Here is a 20,273-nt window from a genome sequence, read left to right as displayed (position 1 = left end):
GGCGGGCCGGCGGCCGGGCCCGGCGTCGCATGGATCGCCGGTAATGGGCTCACCGACGCGGCAGGCGGCGGCGGCCGCGGCGGCGGCGGTGGCGGCGGCGGCGGCGCGGGGGCAGGGCGGCTCACGTGGCAAGGCGGGGCCGCGAGGTGAGTGTGTCGCGATGGGTGTGTCATGTGTCATGTGTCATGTGTCCGAGGGCGGAGTGCGGCTTGAAGTGCGTGGGGGCCGTGAACATATGCAGCGCTGAAGAGTGAGGTCGGGTTGTTACACAATTGCCACACACATGAATGGTGCTTGCGCTTTGCACATGGATTGGCTGCCCGACCAGCTGTGCCCAAAATCCCCCCACCCCCATCCATCTATGCCCCAGACCCCCCCACAGCTGGGTTTGGTTTAGTTCGGGCTGGGTATGCACAACGCACCCCCATCCGGTCCCGGGATTGCGCACAGAATGCCGCCCTTCCCCCTCTCCCATCCGTCACTCATGGGCGGCTAGGCTGACCCCTTTCCCAACCCATAACCCTCGCCCCCCCACACACACAGACGCCACGCCTCCCTCCGACCAAGGCCCCAGCCACCTCCACCCCCACCCCGCCTACCCCCACAACAACCACAACAACAGCCACTCAACGCTGCCACCGCCGTACCCGACCCCATCCTCGGACCCACACCAACATGCCACCTACGCGGCCTCCCTCGCCTCCTCCGCCGGAGCCGGCGGCGTCGGGCCGCCCATCCAACGAAGCGACCGCGACGCCGGCGGCGGCAAGCCCCGCGCCGCCGGCGGCGGCGCCGCCGCCGTCCGCGCCGCCGCCGCCGCCGCCACCACCACCACTCACTCCGCCGCCGACGTCGCACTGGCGCAGTCGCTGTTTCTGGGCGAGGCAATACAGATCAAATGCATTCAGAAAGGGGGCGCGGCGCCGGGACTCGAACCCGGGTCGCCGGCGGGGAGCGGGCAGTGGGGGGCGGCGGGTGTGCCGGGCCGGCGCGGTCGGCGCCTGCCTGCCAATCCCTCCACCACCGCCGCGCACGCCGCCGCCACCGCGGCCTACTTTGCGGGTGCTTGAGGGCTGTGTGCGTGTCTCACGTAGTGTGTATGGGTTTGTGTGTTTGCGGGGGGGGGGGCTTGTTAGTCAAGACATAAGGCCCGCCTGCCCTAATGTGCACGTACCATCCGCTACCACACAGGAGACACACACGTTTGTTTCCTGTTTCCCCATCACCATACCATGCACGCTGACACTGTATCCTGTGTGGGCTCCTGCCCTCGCGCTAGCCTACATCACAACAACACACCAACAAACACGCACGCACACAGGTGTGGAGGCGGCTCTGGCTTCGGGCACGGCCGGCGGCGGCGGCGGCGGCGGCGGCGGCACAGTGCTGCTTCCCTCTGGCTTGGCTCGGCGGCTCAAGGCGGCTCGGCTGATGGCGACGGGCCCGCCGCCCTTTGCGCGGCGGCGGCAGGACGCCCTGACGCCCCCCTCGCCCTCGGGTGCGTCTGGTGTGGGGCCGGTGTGGTCTGGTTGGTGGTTGCTGTGGGCTGGAGGCTGCGCCACGGGGCAGGGCCTTGAGTTCGGATTCCTGTAAGAAAAGAGCTAACTGTATGCTCGTATACTACACGGTTTATAAGTTGCAGTACAGCCCCAGCAGCTGCTGAGCAGTCCTGCCGTGTCCGTGGGCTAGTTGCTTCCGTAGTTGCTCTTGTGCTCATGATTGATACTGTATGAACAATTGCACATGCCTTTCCATGTGATGCACGTAATGTCCCCGAGTTCCCGTGTGTGACATCATATCATAGGCATACCGGTATGCGCAAAATACCTGTGTGTGCAAATGCAGAGCACACGTCCTGTGTACAGCACAATCACCTGTGTACGGCACGCATGTGTGTGTGTGTACGGCAGGTGTGGTGCTGGACGGCTTCATGCTGCTGGAGGCGGCGGACGAGGACATGCCCGAGGCGGTGCAGGTGGGTGGGGGGGGGGCGTGTGTGTGTGTGTGTGTGTGTGTGTGTGTGTGTGTGTGTGTGTGTGTGTGTGTGTGTGTGTGTGTGTGTGTGTGTGTGTGTGTGTTAATGAACGAAACGGGCGTTGCTCCACACCGCCAGGCTTTCTCTCCACAGCCCACACATCTTTCCCAACCCAAACCCACCGCACAATGCGTCCCGCCTCCTCCCCACCTTACGCCTTCCCACATCCCAGCCTTCCCGCACCCCAGCCACTCAACGCTCACTCACCCCTCAGTCACCCCTCGCCCGCACTCACCCCTCCTCCTCACCCGCCCTCACACTTCTCACACCTCTCACACAGGAGGCGGCGCTGCCGGGCCGCGGCATCTCGGCGGTTGAATCCTCTGACCTGTCGTACTTCGTGTCGTTGCGGCGGTTGGATCTGTCCGACAACCCTTTGCCTGATCTGGCATGTCTCACGGCGCTGCCGGCGGTGGTGTCGCTTCGGGCCGCCTCCTGCCGCCTCCATTTGCTGGGCCGGTGGCCGGGCGGGCACGGGCAAGGCGTGCATGGAGGGCACGGAGGGCACGCAGCAGGGCAGGGCTCTCAACATGGCGGCGGCGGCGGCGGCGGCGGCGGAAGCGAGGGGCGGGCGCCGTCCCGCACGGGCGGTGGCGGCGGCGGCGGCGGCGCAAGCACGGGCGCGGGGGAGGCGGCAGCGGAGGGGGGTCAGGCGGAGGAGCGGGAGGGCGACGCCGCCGGCGAAGCGGCAGTACCACCCGAGCCGTCCGGCGGCTCCGCTGCTACAGCCAACAGCGCCGCCGATGCTACAGCCGCCGCGGAGGCGCTGCTGGCGGGCGGCGGCGGGCTGTCGCTACAGCCGCTACAGCCACTGGCCCTGCAGCCCTTCGTCTTCCTTGAGGTCTTGGATCTGAGCTACAACCAGCTACAGCCGCACATGGTGCTACTGCCGGGCTGCCCACTGGCGCTACTGCCGCGCCTCGTGGAGCTGGACCTCTCCCACAACAACCTGCGGCAGCTGCCCAGCCCTTCCGAGATATTCGCCGCGGCGGCGGCGGCGGCGGCGGTTGACGCCGCGGCGGCGGCGGCTGGCGCCGCCGGCAAGGCGGCCGCGGAGGCAGCAGATTCATCGGATGCGGCGGTGGAGGCTGGTGCCGGAGCTGGGGCGGGTGCGGGTGCTGTTGGTGGGGCGTTCCCGGCGCTGCGGCGGCTTCGGTTGGCGGACAACGGCCTTCGGGTGAGTGGGTGCCCGCTTGTGCGCGTGCGTATGTGTGTTTTGCATGCGTTGTGCGTGTGTTGGGGTATGCTGTTCGGGTACTGTTCTGATGGCCCCTGTTTCTGACCCACCACCACCGGTATTGAACATTTCTGAAAGTACTGACTTCGTGACCGCCCCAAACCCGCATTTCCCCACAGAGCTCAGCCCTGGCCTCCCTGGCCGCACTGGCGCCGCCGCTGCTGATGCATCTGGACCTATCCAGAAACGCCATCTCCAACGCAGACGCCGCCGCTGCCGCTGCTCCTGGCGGCGCCGGCGGCGCCTTTGCGCAAGCCTCCCAGGCCTCCTCACTCTACTCCCAGGGCCTACCGCACCCTCAGCACTCGAACGCTTCGCACCACTCACAGCACTCACAGCAACAGCAGCAGCAGCAGCAGCAGCAGCAGCAGCCGCAAACTAATGCGCTGATGGCGGGACTGACGTCCGAGGCCACGGCGGCGGCGGCGGCGGCGCTGGCGGCCGGGCTGCCGCGGCTGACGATCTGCGATCTGTCGTACAACCGAGTGGGCAGCGAGGCGGCGGTGGCGGCGCTGCTGGCGGCGCCGGGGCTGCAGACGCTGCTGCTGGCGGGGAACCCCATGGTGTGTGTGTGTGGGGGGGGGGCGGGCGGGGCGGTTGTAGGTACCAGCCCAGACTATCTAACCGAACCGATTGCAAAAGAGCAAGGTGGTGGGGGGGGTCGTGTCGTGTCGTGTTCTGTGTGTTTGGTGAAGGGCCAGGTTGGCGGGGGCTGGCGGGGCTGGTGGGGGCTGGGGGCCTCGCGACAGGCAGACACGGTGACACACGGTGGGCACACGCTATCAAGAAGCACAGCCAAGCCACCGCTCCCGTGGGCCACCCAAGCCCGAAGATCCGCTACACAATGACAACAGCAACAACGGCTCACAACTATCCTTCAACACAGTTTCCTCAAGTTCTTCACCACCACCTTTCTTGTTCCATTTGGCTTCCCAGGTGGCGACCACGCGGCCCGGCGCCGTCGCCTCGACCAAGATCGTGTTGGCAGCTCCCGGCGCGCCGCCGCCAAAACCAACCGTCGCCGCCTCGCTAACCGCCCGTTTCGCGCGCATCCCGGACGCGCCCGCCAAGGCGCAAACCGCCACGCTGGCGGCGGCGGCCGCCGCCGCCATTACTAATGCCGTGCAGCCCGAAAGAGTAAACGAGGCGTTTGAGCGTACGGACGCGGCGATTGAGCAGTGGCGGCTGAACACCGTAATGGAGGTGCGCGCGATGGATATACTTTGGTGTATGCTTGTTCATTGTTGTGATTGGACTGCAGGTATACGCTTTGTGTTGGCTTGGTTACATGTGTGGCTGCGAGCCCGCATGTCCGCCCCGCCCCCGTACACTCAGGCCTCCCTGAGACCTCTGTCGACCCTCCCATCCGACCCTCCACACGCACTTGTGACACACACCGCAACACCGCACTCGTGACATACACACACCGAGATACACATTGCAACAAATACCAAATCAGGCACTCGTGACACGCATTCTGACACGCCCCCAACACGCCGAACAGGAGGATGAGGAGGAGGACGAGGAGGAGGAGGGCGAGGGCGAGGGCGTGGAGGACAACACCTTCCTGACCGGAGTGGGCATCCAGGTGCGCGGCCAGTGCTGTGCTGTGCGGAAAGAAAAGGAGTGAGCAGGTCAGGGGCAGCAAGGGCCAAGGCAGGTCACGGGAAGCAAGGGGCGTGGAAATGCAACACTTTCCTCAAAGGCATGGGTACCTGTCTGCTGGCGGCCCGGGGCCCGGGAAGCCAGGGGGGCGACAAGGGGCAGGGGAGGCAAGGTGTGGGCATCCAGGTGCGCGGCAGTGGAACGGAGCAGGTCGGGTGAAGCAGGGGCAGGGGAAAGCAAGAGCCGGCAAGGGGCAGGGGAAGCCAGGGACACTTTGGCCGGCGTGGGCATCCAGGTGGGTGGCCAATGCTGTACTGTGCTGTGCGGAAAGGAAGGGGCAGGTCAGGGGAAGCCAGGGGCCATGGCAGGGGAAGCCAGGGGCGTGGGAGACAACACGGGGAGAGCATGCAGGGCAGGGGGGGGTTGTAAATACCAGCCCAAACTAAACCAAAACCAACGAAAACGGGAGTGCAGGCAGAGGCGTTAGTTGCAAGCGATAATACTTATGGGATGTGGGCCGAGGCGTCGTGGAGCGGCAGGGCGAGCGGCGCCGGCGATAAATGTCGCCGCCCGGGCTCGGTGGCGCGCACAAGGGGGAAAGAGGCAGGGGCAGGGGCCATTGGAAGCCAGGGTCGGCGAGGGGCAGAGGCGAGATGACATGAGAGGACAGGCATGGCGTGGTGGCCGGGGTCGGTGGCACGCCCAGGCGTGCCGTTCCCCACTGCCTCTCTTCGAGCCCTCGTTCTGCCCCTCCGCCAGTCTGCAAAACCCGACACCTACCCAAACACACACACAGCAGAAAACCGTAAACCGTCGCTTTGCTGCATCGCATACACTGTCTTTGCGCAATGTTTTCCTTGTGCTCTTTAACACACAGGAGAAGCGCGTATTGTTTTTCCTTGCGGACTCCAACGCAGGAGACGTCCAGCACGCGCTGTGCCAATTGCCGACCCCTTCCCTTTGTGCCTTCAAACACACTCACAGGAGAAGCGCTCGCGGCGGAAGGGCGCGCCTAGCGCACCCAATGAAGGCGAGGGCGATGACGGAGACGACGACGACTTGGAGCCGGACCCAGAGCCGGAGCCGCAGCCCTCCGCAACGCGAACCGCAGCCGAGGAGGCCTCGGAAGAGCGCCCCCTGTGGGAATCGATCGCCGACCCCACGGAGCGGCTGGCTGTAGCACTGGGCCTGGATCCCATGCTACTGCCCATGCACACGCGCGCGCTCACCACCGACGCCGCCGGCGCAATCTCCGCCCTCAAGTTCACGCTGGCGCACCCGCTGGTGGACGCGGATGAGGGGCTGGGCCCCGCGCCGCGCTACACCGCCACAACTGCGGCGGCGGCGCTCAAGCGCCGCGGGCAGCGCAGCCGCCAGCGGCTGGCGCCGCTGGGCGCGGCGGCGGCGGCCGCCGCCGCCGGCGCCGGCGCCGCCGCCGGATCTGGATCCAGCCCGCGCGCCGCCAAGATCCAGACTGTGGAGCAGATGCTGGATGGAATGAAGGGGAAGCTGGCGGCGTTGGAGGCGGCGCTGGCGGCGCAGCTGGCGGCGGCGCCGCCGGCGCCACTGCCGGCGGCGGTCCGCGCTGCGGCGGAGGCGGGTCGCGGCCGCTACGGCATCAGCCGCCGCCGCGCCAAGTCGGCGGCGGCAGCCGCCGCCGCCGCCGCCGGCGGCGCCGCTGGTCCTACCGCCAGTGGCAGCGACAGCGAGAGCGGGGACGAAGGTGGCGGCGGCGGCGGCGACGGTGACAGTGTGGGGAGCGGTCTACCGGATGATGTGTTGGACGCCATTGAGCGCGAGTCGGATGACGAGGACGAACAGATCCGGGCGTTGGAGGCGGAGGTCACGCCGCTGGATCCCATGGAGGTGAGGAGGTGGGGTCAGGACTCAGGAGAGGGGGTGGGGGGCTGAGGAATGGGTGGGAGGGCGGCAGGATTACGAGATCCAAAGCCCGCGTGCGCTGGGTTGCTGCAATGCTGGATATAAGCGGCTGGAAGGGAAGGGAGGGGAAGGGAGATGTGCCCGAGCCCAAAGAAATAGGTCCCAAAAGTCAAAATTATCGTCGCCCAACCCAGAAAAGGGTATCACACTAAGGCACCAGCGGGTCAGTCCGCCCCCTTCATCGCGACGTCCGGTTGTGGTCGCGCGCATCCTCCTCCTCCTATCTGACACCTGACCGTGCCTGCCCTGCATTCCTCATCGCTAACGCACCCACGTGACTTGGGCGCTGCCTCCTCACAGACTCCTCACATACTCCTCACAAACCCCGCACAAACTCCTCACGCACTCCTCAAGTACTCCTCACGTACTCCTGACGCGCCCCCACTCTGCACGCACCCATGTAGGGCATCGTGCTCCTGGCAGACACGGTGGCGGTTGGCGGCGAGGAGGCGGACGGCCCGTCTGCTAACGGAAATGCCAACGGTAACGGTCCCAACGGAAACAAACCGCCGCCGCCGCAGCCCGGCCGCGCTGCAAGCCCCGCGCTGCTTCCCAGCCCTGGCCTTGGCTCGGTGCAGGCAAGCCGCGCTAGCTTAACGTCCGCATCCGTTCAGGGTGCTGGGGTGCGCTCGGCGTCGCCCGTGGGTCCCTCGGCCCGCGCCCCTCCACAACAGCAGCAGCAGCAGCAGCAGCAGCAGGGGGCGGCGCCGGGGTCGCCGCAGCGGCAGCGCGCAGGCGGTGTGTCGGTGTCGGCAGCAAACACGCAAGCCGGCGGTGGTGCGGCTGGGGCGGGCGGGAAGGCTGGTGCGGGGTTGCCGGGCGGCGCGGCGTCGGCCCTGGGGTACAGTTAGGGGGGTGAGGCGCGGGCTAGCCTCACACTGGCGCAGCAGACTCGTGTGTGTGTTAAGACTCGTGTGAACACGCGTGTGCGAGTGTGTGGAGACGCGTGTGTGCGTGTGTGGACCCGCGTGTGAGAACCGTCTGTGCTTGCCCTGGGTTTGGCTGCCACAGGCTGCCTGGTCTGCCGGGGGTGCAGTGAGATGCAATGTGGGACCGTGTGTGTGTGTGGGGGGGGGGGGGGGTGTTAGCGGAGGGGCGTATGTGCGTCGGCCCCTCGCTCCGTTTTGTTCATTGCGCGTTGGCTGTGTGTGCGGGCGTTGCAGCAGTCAGGCGGCGAGGCGCATGCTTGTATTCATCTACTAGGCTGTAGGCCTGTAGCGGCGATGCGAGGAGGAATCAACTTGCACAGCACTGTAACAATGGAATCTGACCGCCTTGTACTTTGATCGGAGGGCTAAGCGCGCCGGCGCTCAGCGGCGAACGTCTGGAGGCGCAGACGCGTGTCAAACGCCCCCACGCTCACGGAGGCCTGCTGACGCGGAGGCGCTCATAATATGCGATGTCGTGTTCTGTCGCGATGAGAGCGTATGGATACCGCGACAAAGCCCTTTGCGGGCAATGCCGTGGGCAATCGTGCTGCAATCGTGCCGACGCACGATGTCCAGCTCAGCCGCGGTTCCTAAGGGCCCCGAAAGCGGCCTGGAAACGTTAATTAATGGTTGGATTATTTATTCTATGATGCACCGTCCAAAGGGCCCACGCCGACGCGCCTGCTGTCACGCGGAGTCGTTCTGCTCACGGCGCCCGACACCCCTTTCCCTCGCTGGCCTGTTAATAAAAATGATACTAGTATGCCCACACTTAAAACAGCCGACACCTGTTCTAGAAGACGTCGAGCATTCATGTGACAGTAGCGGGCTTGCGGCAGCATCCCGTGGATGCATTAGGCGTTGGGCCCTCGTACCGATTCTTGCGGGGCAAGCTCGATACCCCGGCCGGCTCTGCCTGTGATGCCAAAGTTTATCTGTGCTTAACCTAACAGCAACGCGACAACTACTCGCGGGCCAGAAATGCTTCTCGTCCGCTGCGACTGTGAATAAAGTTCGTTGTGTTGACAGCCCGCGACTAAACCAAAGTTCGGAGGTTGAAAACGCCTGAGCCACTCGCTCGCTTCTTGTATTAATGGCTTCACAGGGCGTTTTAGCTCCCTTCAGCCATAGCCTGGGCTGCGGACCGACATTTGTAGCCTGTCGCGGTTTGTCCGCGCGCGTGCTCTGCAGTCATGGCGCCCAAGCAGCTTCTGTCTTTGTGGCTTGTCAGTGCACTGGCTGCAAACGCAAGAGCGAGTCCACTCTCGCGGTCGCCATGTCGCTCGCGGACTTCATCTCGCACAGCGGCGCCGGCGCGGCTTCGGAGCTCAGCATCATGCAATCGACATCAGATGGTGACACCAGCACAACAGCGCTAGAGATCCAGGTGCGGAGGCCACCGGGCCTTCAGTGTGTTCCCGCGAACTGTCGACACCTTCGGGCCCGCACACTTCTGTCGCCCGGTTCTCAGTGCCCAGACTCAGTCATTGCTATCAGTTCATGCAATGCTACCTGACGCGCGGGAGTGCTCTACCTTTTTGCTGGACGTTACCGGCGCCCACGTGGGTGGTTGCAAGGGTTCTCGCAGTTCGTCTCTGTGATGGCTGCGACCGCTCCATAGCAAAACGCCAGCTGAGGCATAGCTGTTGACCGCATCGCACACAGCGGGCTGTGCCGAAGGGCTTGGGCAGCAAGGGTTTTTGCACTGACAGTCAGGGCTGCCATTGACACCCTTACAAAGCGCGCGAACGTGAGAATTGATGCACCTTAAATTCTACAACGTACACTCCAGCGCGCAAGTCGGGCCCAGCGCCCGTCAGCTGATCATTCAACTTGTACTTAGGGCGCCTGTGCGGCCGAGCGAGGCGCCCTTGCTACCTCGCAACAGAACCGTTACGCATGTCATATCCGCCAGCAGCGCACAAATCAATTGCTGCACATTTGACTGCTGACGCTCGACGAATCGCTGCATGTTGCGCAGACATCCTCGCCCTTCATGTTATGGCTGCGCGACGCCAGCGAGCGCATGGGTGGCCACGGGCTCAGGCGCCGGCAGCTCAATGTGCTGTGGTGGAACGGCGCCGCCACCGAAGCTGAGGCCGCGGCGGCCGCCGCCAAGGGCGACGCCAAGGCCCGCCGCGACGCCAGCGCCGCCGCCCTCGCGCGCGACCCCATCGCCGCGCGCGCCGCCGCCGAGGCCGCCGGTGCCGCTGCCTACAAGGGATACGGCACGTGGCGAGCCGCCACCATCCGCGGCTACGACCCCAAAACCTGCCGGTTCGAGGTCAAGTGAGTGGCGTGCCTCCAGGGGCTGGGGACTGTGGGGAGGGGTTCTTGGGGGCGGTTGGAGCGTGCCGGGTTTTGTGTGGTGACCGGTCCGACGGGCAGATTGGCCATCGCCGGTTTTGTCACGGGGTCTGTGTCGGGGCAGCAGTGTGTCAAGTGCTGGAGCTGGCGCCTGTTTATGTTTCGAACGTGGTGTCGATGTGTCGGGGCGCGCGCTGAAAAGGTTTGCGCGCGTGCGGCTGGCAGCCACCGCTTTATTCACGTTCTCGTTCACAGCAGACGAATATGCCGGTTACGGGCGCGGCCCCCAGCAGTGCAACAACGCGACGCCCCCCGCCCCCGGGCTTTGCCCCGATGGTTTTGCACCGCTGCCACATGGATTCTGCTGCAGCGCTCACAGCGCCCTCGTGAACCCTCCACATCGATCCCCCTCACACACAGGTTCCACGATGAGCCCAAGCGCTCCCACGCCTACCTATGGCTGCCGCTCACCGTCGCGCACTACGCGCGCAACCCCCCTTCCTCCAACGAGACCCTCCGATGCACCCCGGAGCCAGTTATCGGCACCGCCGCCGCCAACGAAGGCGACAGCGACCGCGCGGCGGCGGCGGCGGCAGCCTCTGGCTACGGCGGCGCCGCCGCCGCCGGCGCAAAGCGTGACCGCGGCGGCACCGCGTCTGCTGCTGTGGCCGCAGTTGGGGATGAGGCGGAAATGGGGCAGGAAGAGCAGGGGCAGGACCAGGACGAGGGGGATGACGAGTGGCTGCTGGTGGCAGACGTGGGCCGCCGCCGCGCCACCCACGACCCCAAGCGCGCGCGCAGCAGCATCGCCGCCGCTGCCGACGTCGTGTCCGCCGCGTCGGCGGCCGTGGCATCGCCGCAGCCGCAGCCGCAGCCGCAGCCGCCGCCGCAGCAGCAGCAGCAGCAACAGCCGCAGCAGCACCACCACCACCACGTGTACTACCAGCAGCAGCCGGCGGCGGCGGCGCGGCTGCAGCGGCAGCAGTCGTCATCAGCACCGGTGCCGCCGCCGCCGCCGCCGGTGCGGTTCACTGCGTCAAGCGACGGAACCGACCGCACGGCGGCTGCGGCTGCTACTGCCGCCGCCTCCGCCAGCGGCTATGCGGTCTTCATGGCCAGCGGCAGTAGCTCGCGCCCAAGCACGGAGCCCGCGTCTCCCGCCAAAATGACCGGAGCTGCTGGCATCACGGGCGCCGCCGCCAGCACCGCCGCAGGTGCCGGCGCGGCTTTCGCTGCAGTCGTCGGCGCTCCTGCCGCGGCGCCGATGGTGGCAGCTGTTGTTGTCCATGACCGCGGCTCGGGAACCTTTGGAACCGGGTTTGAGAGAATGAGCAACAGCAGCAGCTACGGAAGCACTGGTGGCTATGGCTGCTACAGCTCTCCCGCACTGCCTATGGCTGCAGCGGTGCCGCCGCCGCCGCAGACGCTGTTGCTGCCGGTGCCCGCCAGCGGCTTCCTACCGCAGCTGCCGCAGCTGCCGCAGCTGCCGCAGCTGCCACGGCTGCTGCTGCAGCCGACCCCGTCTGCAGTCGCCGCTGCCGCTGCTGCTGCCGCTGCCGCTGCTCCGTCGGTGCCCTCTGGCAGCGGAGGGGACATCTTTGAACGAAGCAGCACCTGCAGCAGTGTGTCTGGCTCGGGATTCCTACCTGTGCCACCCGCCGCCGTCATTGCTACAACCACCGCCTTCACCGCGGCGACTGCTGGCACGCCCTTCTGGCCCGCCGCTACTGCCGCCGCCGCCACTGCCGCTACAGCCGCTGATGACGGGCCGCTGCTGGTGTCCCGTCAGCGCACCCACAGCCGCAACAGCATGCTGGCGGCGGCGGCGGCGGCGGCGGCTGGCGGCAGTAGCCGCGACGACGACGAATGCAGCGGCTACAGCAGCGGCTGTAGCAGCGGCGGCTGCGCCCCCGGCGCCTGCTGCGGCTACTGCCGTCGTCATGTATCGCCGGTGCCGCTGCTGCCGCACACTGCTGCTGGCGCTACGGCTGCGGCGGGTGCGCCTATGGCCTACGCCCACGCTTTTCCGCAGCAGCAGCAGCAACAGCAGCAGGCGGCGGCGGTGGCGGCGGCCGGCGCCCAATACCCGCAGTTCCAAAAGCCGGCGGGCACGGCTGCTGGTGGCGCCAATGCCGCCACCGACTTTGAGACTCTGTACGCTGGTGCGTGTGGTCGTTGGGTAGGCGGGCTCTGGATCGTTTCCGGGCGGAGTGCTTGGCGGAGTAGTGCAGGTTCTTGTGTGTGCCCGCGTTCCCTACTTACTATGTGCATGAGGTATGATGTAATAACGCAACAATTGTTCACCCATCCCGTCATCGTTTGCTCCCCATCCCCTTTGCAGACTTGTGCAACAGCGACTGGCCGTTTCTCCGCGAGCAAAACGCCGCCATGCCTGCCACTGGGCTGGTGCTCCACAACGCGACCACGAACTTCGCCAGCAACACAAGGAGCAGCAGCAGCCACATTGCTGCTGCTGCTGCTGCTGCGGCTGCTGCTGATGCTGGCTGCTACAGCCTCGGCGGCGGCAGTGGCGGCAACGGCCACGGCGCCGCCGCAGCGTCCTCCGCGGCCGTCGCTGTCACTGCTACTGCTGGCACCACCACCACCGCCGGCTACCACCCACCCAGCAGCATGCAACAACTGCAGCTGCAGCAGCAGCTGCACTTCTGGCACCAGCAGCACCAGCACCCGCACCCACAGCACCACCATCAGTCATCAGTGGTGCTCCAGCACCCTGCAGCAGCAGTGCTCCTGCGGACGGCGGCTCCTCCTCACGTGATGGCGCCCGGCGTCCCTGCCGCTGCCGCTGCCGTTCCTGCAGCTGCTACAGCCGTTGGCGGCGGCGACACCGCGGCGGCGCCCGCCGCCGCCCCCGATCACGGCAATCTCCACGAGCTCTGGGCCGATTGGATGGCTGAGCCGCCGCTGCCGCTGCCGTCGCAGCTGCAGCAACAGCCGCCGCCGGCGGCGGCGGCGGCGGCTACTGCCGCGGCTGCTGCTGCTGCGACGGCTGCGCCTGGCCTTGACACCGCCAGCGGCGCCGGCGGCGGTAGCGGTCTGCTGTTCGTGCACCCGGCGTTGATCGCGGCCTACTCGGTGTCGGCACCGCCGCCGCCGCCGCCGCCGCTGCCCAGCAGCTACTGCGTCTAAAACCGCGGCGGCGGCGTCCGCCGATACGGCGAGCCGCCCGCTCTGCTACCGCCCACAGCACGCAGCAGCAGCTGTCGCCGCAATGCCGCAATGCTGCGGCTAGCTGCACGGCAGAAGTCGTGGCCGACAAGGCCGCAGCCTCTTCGGCCGCGGCTGACGGCAGCCACCTAGTTGCAACCAAGTAAGCGCAATGCTGCTGTGCCTGCGCCAGCTAGCCGCCGCCGGCGGCGGTTGCGTGCCAAGGAGTGCGGCCAGATTGGTAGGCTACGCGACTTCCAGTCATCGCCTAGCCTCAGCATCAACATACCAGTCATCTTCATGTTATTGCGAAGACGCTGTGCATTGATCCCAAGCAACTCGAGTGGCGGATTTGGATTTTGTGTGGGATTGATGATTGCGCGCTTGGCTGCCAGAGTAGTACGACTGGATGGCAATCCGACTGTATGGCATGCAGCGGCTGCTGGATTGGTGCGTGCCAATGGCGGGCCGCGTGTAAGGCGGACCGCCTTACTTCTTTCAAGCAAGGTCCCGTGGCCTAACGAACCTCGTCCTCCTTCGGGCGGTAGGCGGCTCCGCTGGCTCGCCCAATGCATGCAGGGCGTTGCGCTTTCTGTTTGTTTCCCTGCGGAGCGGCTTATTAGCAGATGCATGGCAGGCTAATTTGCGCGGCAGCCCGGTGGTTGGTCCGGTCGGCGTAGTAAAGTAAGCACGCGTAGTAAGGCATAAAATATCATATGAGAGAATGGGGCCGCATGTACGTGGGCCGCGGCATACAGTTTATTTCTGAGTAGTAATAATAACAATGCATTCTTCACCAACTGAATGCGGGGCCGAGTATTATTTCTTTCCGATGACGCGCATTGGCGGGAGGTAACAATGGAACGGCCCAGTGCTAGATCGGGTGAAGTACATCAGTTGTTGACGGTACTTTTCGGCGCGTGACACTGGATGGGTGTGTGCGAAAGTTTGGCTGGTAGAGTTATTGCGAAGGAGTACCAGCATGGGTTTTATTCTTGGTTGGTCATCAGAGCAGTACGGTACCCCATGCTCATCTGGGCAGCTCTTTATTAGTATTGAAGTTGCATCGGCCCCTTGTTTGGATTTGTTGCCAAGGCAGATCGAGGGGAGCGAGGTAGGGACCTTGGTGCGTGATAACTTGCGGCGGCAGCGGCGGCACGCACGCACCCTGAATGCGGCGGGGTTTGGTTGGTTGAAACAAGTGGCTTTGGAAAGATGAAAGGTTGGCGCACGGAAAGACTTTGCCCACCCAGGCTTTATTTTAGCATTCAAGCGTTTGCATGTACGCATTTAGCATTTGAATTTGCTGGACGTGAGCTCGCTCTGCTGCATCGAGTTGCTTTGTTTATGCTTGGGACCGTCTCGGCAAGCTTTCCGCCGGTTATTGTCCCTTAGTCATTTTGCTTTGTCGTCCGTTTGCAAGATGACGTTGGCGCATTCTCGCGGGTGTTTGTTCTTCTGCACGCGGGCGGGGCTCAGGCTTGCACGGGCGGGCGCAAGCTTGCATGCCTACACACCCGCACGGAGCCGGCTCCGTGCCGGCGGACGGGGGCGGCGGGGCTAGCGGGGCGCACTGTTCCCAGCCAAACACACACGTGTACACGCACACACGGCCGGTCGAGCCGCCCATTGCAGTCGTTTCTTCATGCAAGTTTGGTTCTTCTCGCTGTCCGCACTTTTAGTTAATTGGTTTGTTGTTGGGCAGGCGAGCGAGCGCGTTGGCGGTGATGCAGCTCAGCAGGTCGGCCGAGGTCGATATTATAATGTACACGCGCCTTGTACGTTAGTATGTAGTGAGGAGACGCGTGGGTGAACGGCGAGAATACTACAATTTATGGGGCCGCAAGAGTTGTTGGAGGAGGCAAGGAGTACTGTGCGTGGGCGCAGAGTCGGCGGCGCAAAAGGCGGCGGCGGCAGAGGTGGGCTTTCATCACAGGGACGCACCGCCGCCGCTTCGTTCACGATTGCGCTCGCCGCCGACCTCTGCTGATGATTCTTGGAGCGAAAGGGGGGCGCGCGCGCAGTTCAGCAACTACTGTCTGTGTTTCTGCAGTGCACGCATGCCAAGCAGTAAGTGGCGAGCGAGCGAGACAATTGATGATAACTAGTCGCCGAGCTGGTTGCGGCTGCTAAGAAATGCTTATCGTGCTTACTTGATTTGGGTTAGTTGCGCGGGTGCGCACTAAGCGTGTCAGTTGGGCGGTCTCATGTGCTAAATACTGCTGCACAACGGTGGTTTTACGGTGGCAAAGCAAAGCGCGTGTGTGTGCGTATCCGCGCAGCATCTACGGCAACACGCACATCAATCAACAGTGAGCACCGAGACACATTGCTGCTGGGTCTACTCTGCGTTCTTGGAATGCAAATGCATGCTTACTTGGCGGTTTGTCTGGATTGAATGAATGGCGATGCAGGTATTGTTGCGATGGCAAGAATAGAGTCGGCTGTGGGCTGGCTGGCGGGCGGCATAGGGCGATGCCGTGGTGTGACGCACACACGCACACACACAATGACGGACACACGCATGGCTTGTTGACCTACCAGCAACATACATGAGTCGCTGGATGCTGGCGCTTGCAGCCATGCATGTGCGTGCATGCCGTTGGCGTGGCGTGGAGTGGCGTGGAGCGACGTGGACGGAGTGGAGTGGAGTGGCGTCGGCGGCGCACGCGGTGGGGGCGTGTGTGCGTGTGCGGTGTGCGGATGGATGTCCAACTCGTGTGTGCATGCTGCTGAGGAGCCGCACGTGGAGATAGGGACAGGACGGAGGGGACTCCACGAGGGGACCTCACGAGCGAGGGGACCCCACCTTCCCTCGTCGCACCTACCAGATGCATGGCCCTCGGCGTGCCGGATGGGGGCAGGAGTGAGCGCCAGGGTCAGTTGGCGCGAGCGAGGGGCAACCACCAACTAGCAACTCCATCTGCCAAGACAGGCGGTTACCAGGCAACGTGCGGTGGACGTACGTACTGGTCACAGCGTCCTAGCCATGGACGGCGGTGACACAAATGGTGGGTGCATGGATTGGGAAAGAATAGGTTAATAAGTTGATCTCGCGTTGATTGATTGGCGGTGGTTGGCTGCAATAATTTCATTACTTGGGGGTTTTCGCATGCATGCCAAAGGCTGCTTGGACGCAAAGAGTACAAAGAGAAGACAAAAAAATCCATGCTGTGTAGGAAGCTGATGTGTGGTCCGCGCAGCATGGTGACGCAAATGGGGGCTGCGCACTACCAAGGCATGCAACGCTGGGCAAATGGTGTGCACCTCACCTGAGGGGATAGGGCGGGGGCGGGCGGGGACGAAATTCGGGGGAGGGGAGGAGCGGGCGGGGCTAGGTGTAACGGCCGCAGGGTGTGATGGAACGTGTATGGGGGGATTGGATTGAGGGGTGTCAGCCCTTTTTCTCAGCTGTACAAAGCTGACACCCCTGCCTTGGATTGAGTTGCTAGCTCTCAGCACAAGTTGCATTCTCTGTCGCCTGCATTGATTGTGTTCAGTGCGGCACGGTCCAAAGTCAAAGTCGCGCTTTGCGTTGTTGTCTCCGTTGGGTGCGCCTTTTGATTGGCGATTTCTGACGTGCCTCGTGCGTGTGTGAATGGAGTTCCGCGTTCATGTTATGGATATGGTGCTTTTCTGGGGTGCGTGGGGCGGTCAGCGCGCGTGAAAAGTAGTTTGATCAGTATCCGCATGCTTGCTCGCATGCTGACTTTAGCTGCAACGGTGAACGTCCCTGGAGAACACACACACGCACACATGAGCTGATGCTGAAGCAGCTGGGCACATTGTTGCTTTGTCTGTTTTAGCGGCCGCGTTAGCCTGCGCATCAGAGCGGCATGAGGGCACACCCGGCCCCGCCACCTGCGCATACGCATGCCATGTCTGCTGTACACCCATACACACACACACACACACACACACACACACACACACACACACACAACACACACACGCACACGCGTATGTGTGCGATCAAGGCATACCCTCTGCGCAAAGCGCTCTTCGTCAAGCTTGATTATAATACTTGATGCGGTTGATTGCACCGGTCGAGGTGCGGCATGTGCGGCAGTCTGTCTAGTTACGGTCTGGTCTGGTGGCTTGGGATCGTATGGTTTGTGCGCGTATGGAAACGTGCAAGGGTTCGTGTGATGAGGTACGCGTGTGCGTGGTCACAACAAGCAAGCTCGGAGGTGGTTGACGCACGCAGCTGATGTTGGCAGCTGGCTGCTCGTGTTGGTGAATGTGCTTACTTCATTACGGTTCGTTTACAGCGGCCTTTTCTGCATGTAGCCTCTGTGGGTGGCGGCGGCGGTCCGCCCCGTCTTTTGGAGCATCCGGCGTGCATTTGAAGCACACGCCCAGTCCTAATGTGCATACTTGCATACCGGCCGCGCGTTGCAAACGGCAGCCAAGAACGCTCGCACTGTGTGGTATCAAAAGCATCTTGTGAGCGCACACCGGCGCAAGATCGAACTGTGATTCGTTGGTTCAGTTAAGAGGTTGCGCGGTCGATAGATATGTCTCCGTAACGGTGCGTGCTGTTTTGTTCTGGGTACTGCTGTGCCTTTGGTTCACCGCTCGGCTTGGTTACGATAGTCTTGGGTTTTTGTTAGCTGCTTCGCTTGGCACTCATTTAGAAAACCCTGCGTCAGAGGTTTGCGCTGGCAAAGACTGGAGTCGAAACCCGTTAGCCTGAAAGGTGTGGCGACGCCAGACGACGTGCGTCAGCGATGCCACGCCATTTGGCAAAACGGCAACGTGTTGGCTTTGGTACTTTGGTGTATGGTTGGTACAGAAGCGGTTTGGTTGCGCGGCTTTGTTTATTTCATGTAGTACCTGGGGACGCAGAAGCATGCGAAAGCAATGGAGCGACAGCTCGAAAGTGCCGCGCACTGAGCTAGCGCATCACATTAGGCGCGGGGGTGAGACCGTGGGGTGAGACGGGGCGTTGTGGATTACACCAAACATGAGAACGCGCGGTAGTTGTGTGGGTGCGGAGGTGTCTGTGTGTAGCAGAGATGGGAGTATCAAATGCGAGTGTGTAAACCGAATAAGTGTGGGTGGCGTCTGGTGAGGGTGAGGGTACGGGCAGGGGATGGAGAGCACGAGCAGGCGCGCACATGTCCCCTTCCTTGTTGGCACTGACGAGCTGATGTGGCAGAGGGGAGGGCTGAGACTAATAAAGGCTTTTGACTGGCACATACACGTGTAACAACGGATGCAGTACAGCAGTAATCGCCTGATGCCGATTGTCTGCGCCTTGCCTCTGTTGCCTGATGGGAATCCGGTATGCACCGAAGCCGCTCATGCACCCAACCATGCGCTCACGGAAAGCTCCAGCAAGATCAGCTTCTTGCAGTGGGCTGGGAAGTAGCCAATCTACCGGTACTTGCGCGGTTGCGCCCTCGCGCTGCGGCTTGTCGGCTTGATGGAACAGGGAAAAGCGAGAGAAGTGGAAGTCCCCTTTGAAATTGTAAAGCAGGGCCTGGCAGGCAGGGCCGTGGGCAGGGCTCGCGCCGTCCAGAGGCAGGCTGGCAGCTGGGACAAAACGAGCCTGAGCCACCTGCTATCCCAGAGCAACCAGCGGCCTCCTAGTCGGGGCCGCCTCCCAAGTAGCGGCCTGCGATTCCCGAAGTTGCATTCGCTGCCACAAAAAAAGAGGTGGAAAGGAGGTGACTGCTGTCCGGGCTGCTAGACTCGCAGCCTCGCAGGCTGTCTGGCAACGGGGCCGGGCAGGTTCTGGTGCGGGGGCGCGGGGCCACGTACCGTATTACCAGTGCATGGGCCGGGAGAACTTGGTTCCTCGGGACTCGGCCACTGGCTTCCCTTGCCCTTGCCCCCATGCAGAGGGGGGGTTAGGAAACAAAGTGCCAGACCCTACGCTGCCCTGCCGTTGCAAATTGTTTGCCAAATTTTTTGTTTTCTTCTGGGGTCTGGGATTCAGCTGCACCCTGCGGGACTTCACTAACCTGCCTTGACACTGTCCCATCGCACACCCTACGCGGTCCATGCCCGTGCCCCGAAACCCCTCCATAAAATGCCAAAGTGGTGCCAATTGACTCCTCTTGACGAGCGCTATCACGCTGTGCCATCGGCGGTCCTGTTCTGAGACTCCAGTCACACCCGTCAGGATTCTATCCATGGACATCCCCTCAACCCAGCCCACCCCGCGTTCAACTCTCTGCCACGTGATGCATGGACAGCGTGCATCGGCCGCCTTGTTGGACATGAATTTTTCACGCACCAGCACTTGAGAGGCCCGCCACGTCAGCGCGCATGTGTTGAATGTGGGGACATGTGCCCCATGGTCCACGCCAGGATGCGCAAGTTACCGGTAGCCCTCACACGCATTGTTTGTGCTGATTACTGCATACCATGCATACTTGAGCCTCGTGGTGCTGCGTTTGGTGCGTAGGTCTGCTTGTGGGGCGCATCCCAAAATCCGCCAGGATGGGCTCCCATGGGCGGACCCTTAGGGACGACGACCGACCCCCAAGTTTGGCGGCCCAGATCTTCCTCACCAGACCACCCCTGACAAAACTGAGGGTACGTGCGTAATGCCCTCTCAAAGCTCTGTAACTTTGAGCATGGGGTAAGATCCTGAGTCTTCCTATCCCCCCTCCCTGGGGCCATGTTTCGCATTACCCGTGCAAGGGCCGGGAGTGCTTTGTTCCCTGGGACCCGGCCACTTGCCTCCCTTGCCCCTGTCACCTCGTCTCCGGCAGTGTTCACGCTGGATCTAGTTGAACGGCCAGCCCCGTGGGCATGCGGCTCCTCAGCGCCTCAGCAGCCGTGCGGGGCAGTCGCCACTTGCATCAGCCTGCAGCCGTGGCCTGCGGCCTCTTAGCAGGAGTGGCAGTCCAATCGTCCTTGCAGCAGCGTCACTCTTAGTAAATTCAGCAGGCAAGACGGCGAGTGGGCAGGGGTAACACCATCACAAGTGGGGACGGGGTCTTGGACGAGGTCAGGGATGGATGTGGTTCGGCACGCCCTGGGGGCGTGCCGAACTAGGGCATGCCGAACTACTTGGAACCAAATCAGAGGGCATTTC

General features: G+C 63.5%; 2 protein-coding genes across 3 annotated transcripts in view; both read left to right on the top strand.

Moving 5' to 3' along the window:
* The window catches only part of CHLRE_15g636600v5 (uncharacterized protein), a 14,954-nt gene extending 6,867 nt beyond the window's left edge, over positions 1 to 8,087 (top strand). Inside the window, exons 9-18 of the mRNA XM_043070544.1 lie at positions 65 to 146; positions 544 to 1,062; positions 1,322 to 1,498; positions 1,911 to 1,975; positions 2,316 to 3,212; positions 3,392 to 3,835; positions 4,209 to 4,475; positions 4,777 to 4,860; positions 5,862 to 6,743; positions 7,223 to 8,087. Of these exons, the coding sequence (XP_042916408.1) occupies positions 65 to 146; positions 544 to 1,062; positions 1,322 to 1,498; positions 1,911 to 1,975; positions 2,316 to 3,212; positions 3,392 to 3,835; positions 4,209 to 4,475; positions 4,777 to 4,860; positions 5,862 to 6,743; positions 7,223 to 7,669 (3,864 nt within the window). The 3' untranslated portion in view covers positions 7,670 to 8,087. The remainder of the gene's footprint in view (positions 1 to 64; positions 147 to 543; positions 1,063 to 1,321; positions 1,499 to 1,910; positions 1,976 to 2,315; positions 3,213 to 3,391; positions 3,836 to 4,208; positions 4,476 to 4,776; positions 4,861 to 5,861; positions 6,744 to 7,222) is intronic.
* Positions 8,088 to 8,403: 316 nt separating this feature from the next.
* On the top strand, positions 8,404 to 15,159 carry CHLRE_15g636550v5 (uncharacterized protein). Of its 2 annotated transcripts, none has more exons than XM_043070542.1 (4): positions 8,404 to 9,134; positions 9,729 to 10,036; positions 10,475 to 12,216; positions 12,396 to 15,159. In XM_043070542.1, exons 1-4 carry the CDS (start codon positions 9,024 to 9,026, stop codon positions 13,202 to 13,204), a joined length of 2,970 nt encoding a protein of 989 aa, XP_042916407.1. In that variant the 5' UTR covers positions 8,404 to 9,023; the 3' UTR covers positions 13,205 to 15,159. The 2 variants fall into 2 exon arrangements, with proteins under 2 accessions (XP_042916407.1, XP_042916406.1); XM_043070543.1 differs by having other exon boundaries at positions 8,544 to 9,134.
* Positions 15,160 to 20,273: the final 5,114 nt, after the last annotated feature.

Source organism: Chlamydomonas reinhardtii, chromosome 15, assembly GCF_000002595.2.
Source record: "Chlamydomonas reinhardtii strain CC-503 cw92 mt+ chromosome 15, whole genome shotgun sequence".
Lineage (NCBI taxonomy): Eukaryota > Viridiplantae > Chlorophyta > Chlorophyceae > Chlamydomonadales > Chlamydomonadaceae > Chlamydomonas > Chlamydomonas reinhardtii.
Note: the sequence above shows the minus strand (reverse complement) of the source record. Positions and strands in the feature narration are given on the sequence as shown.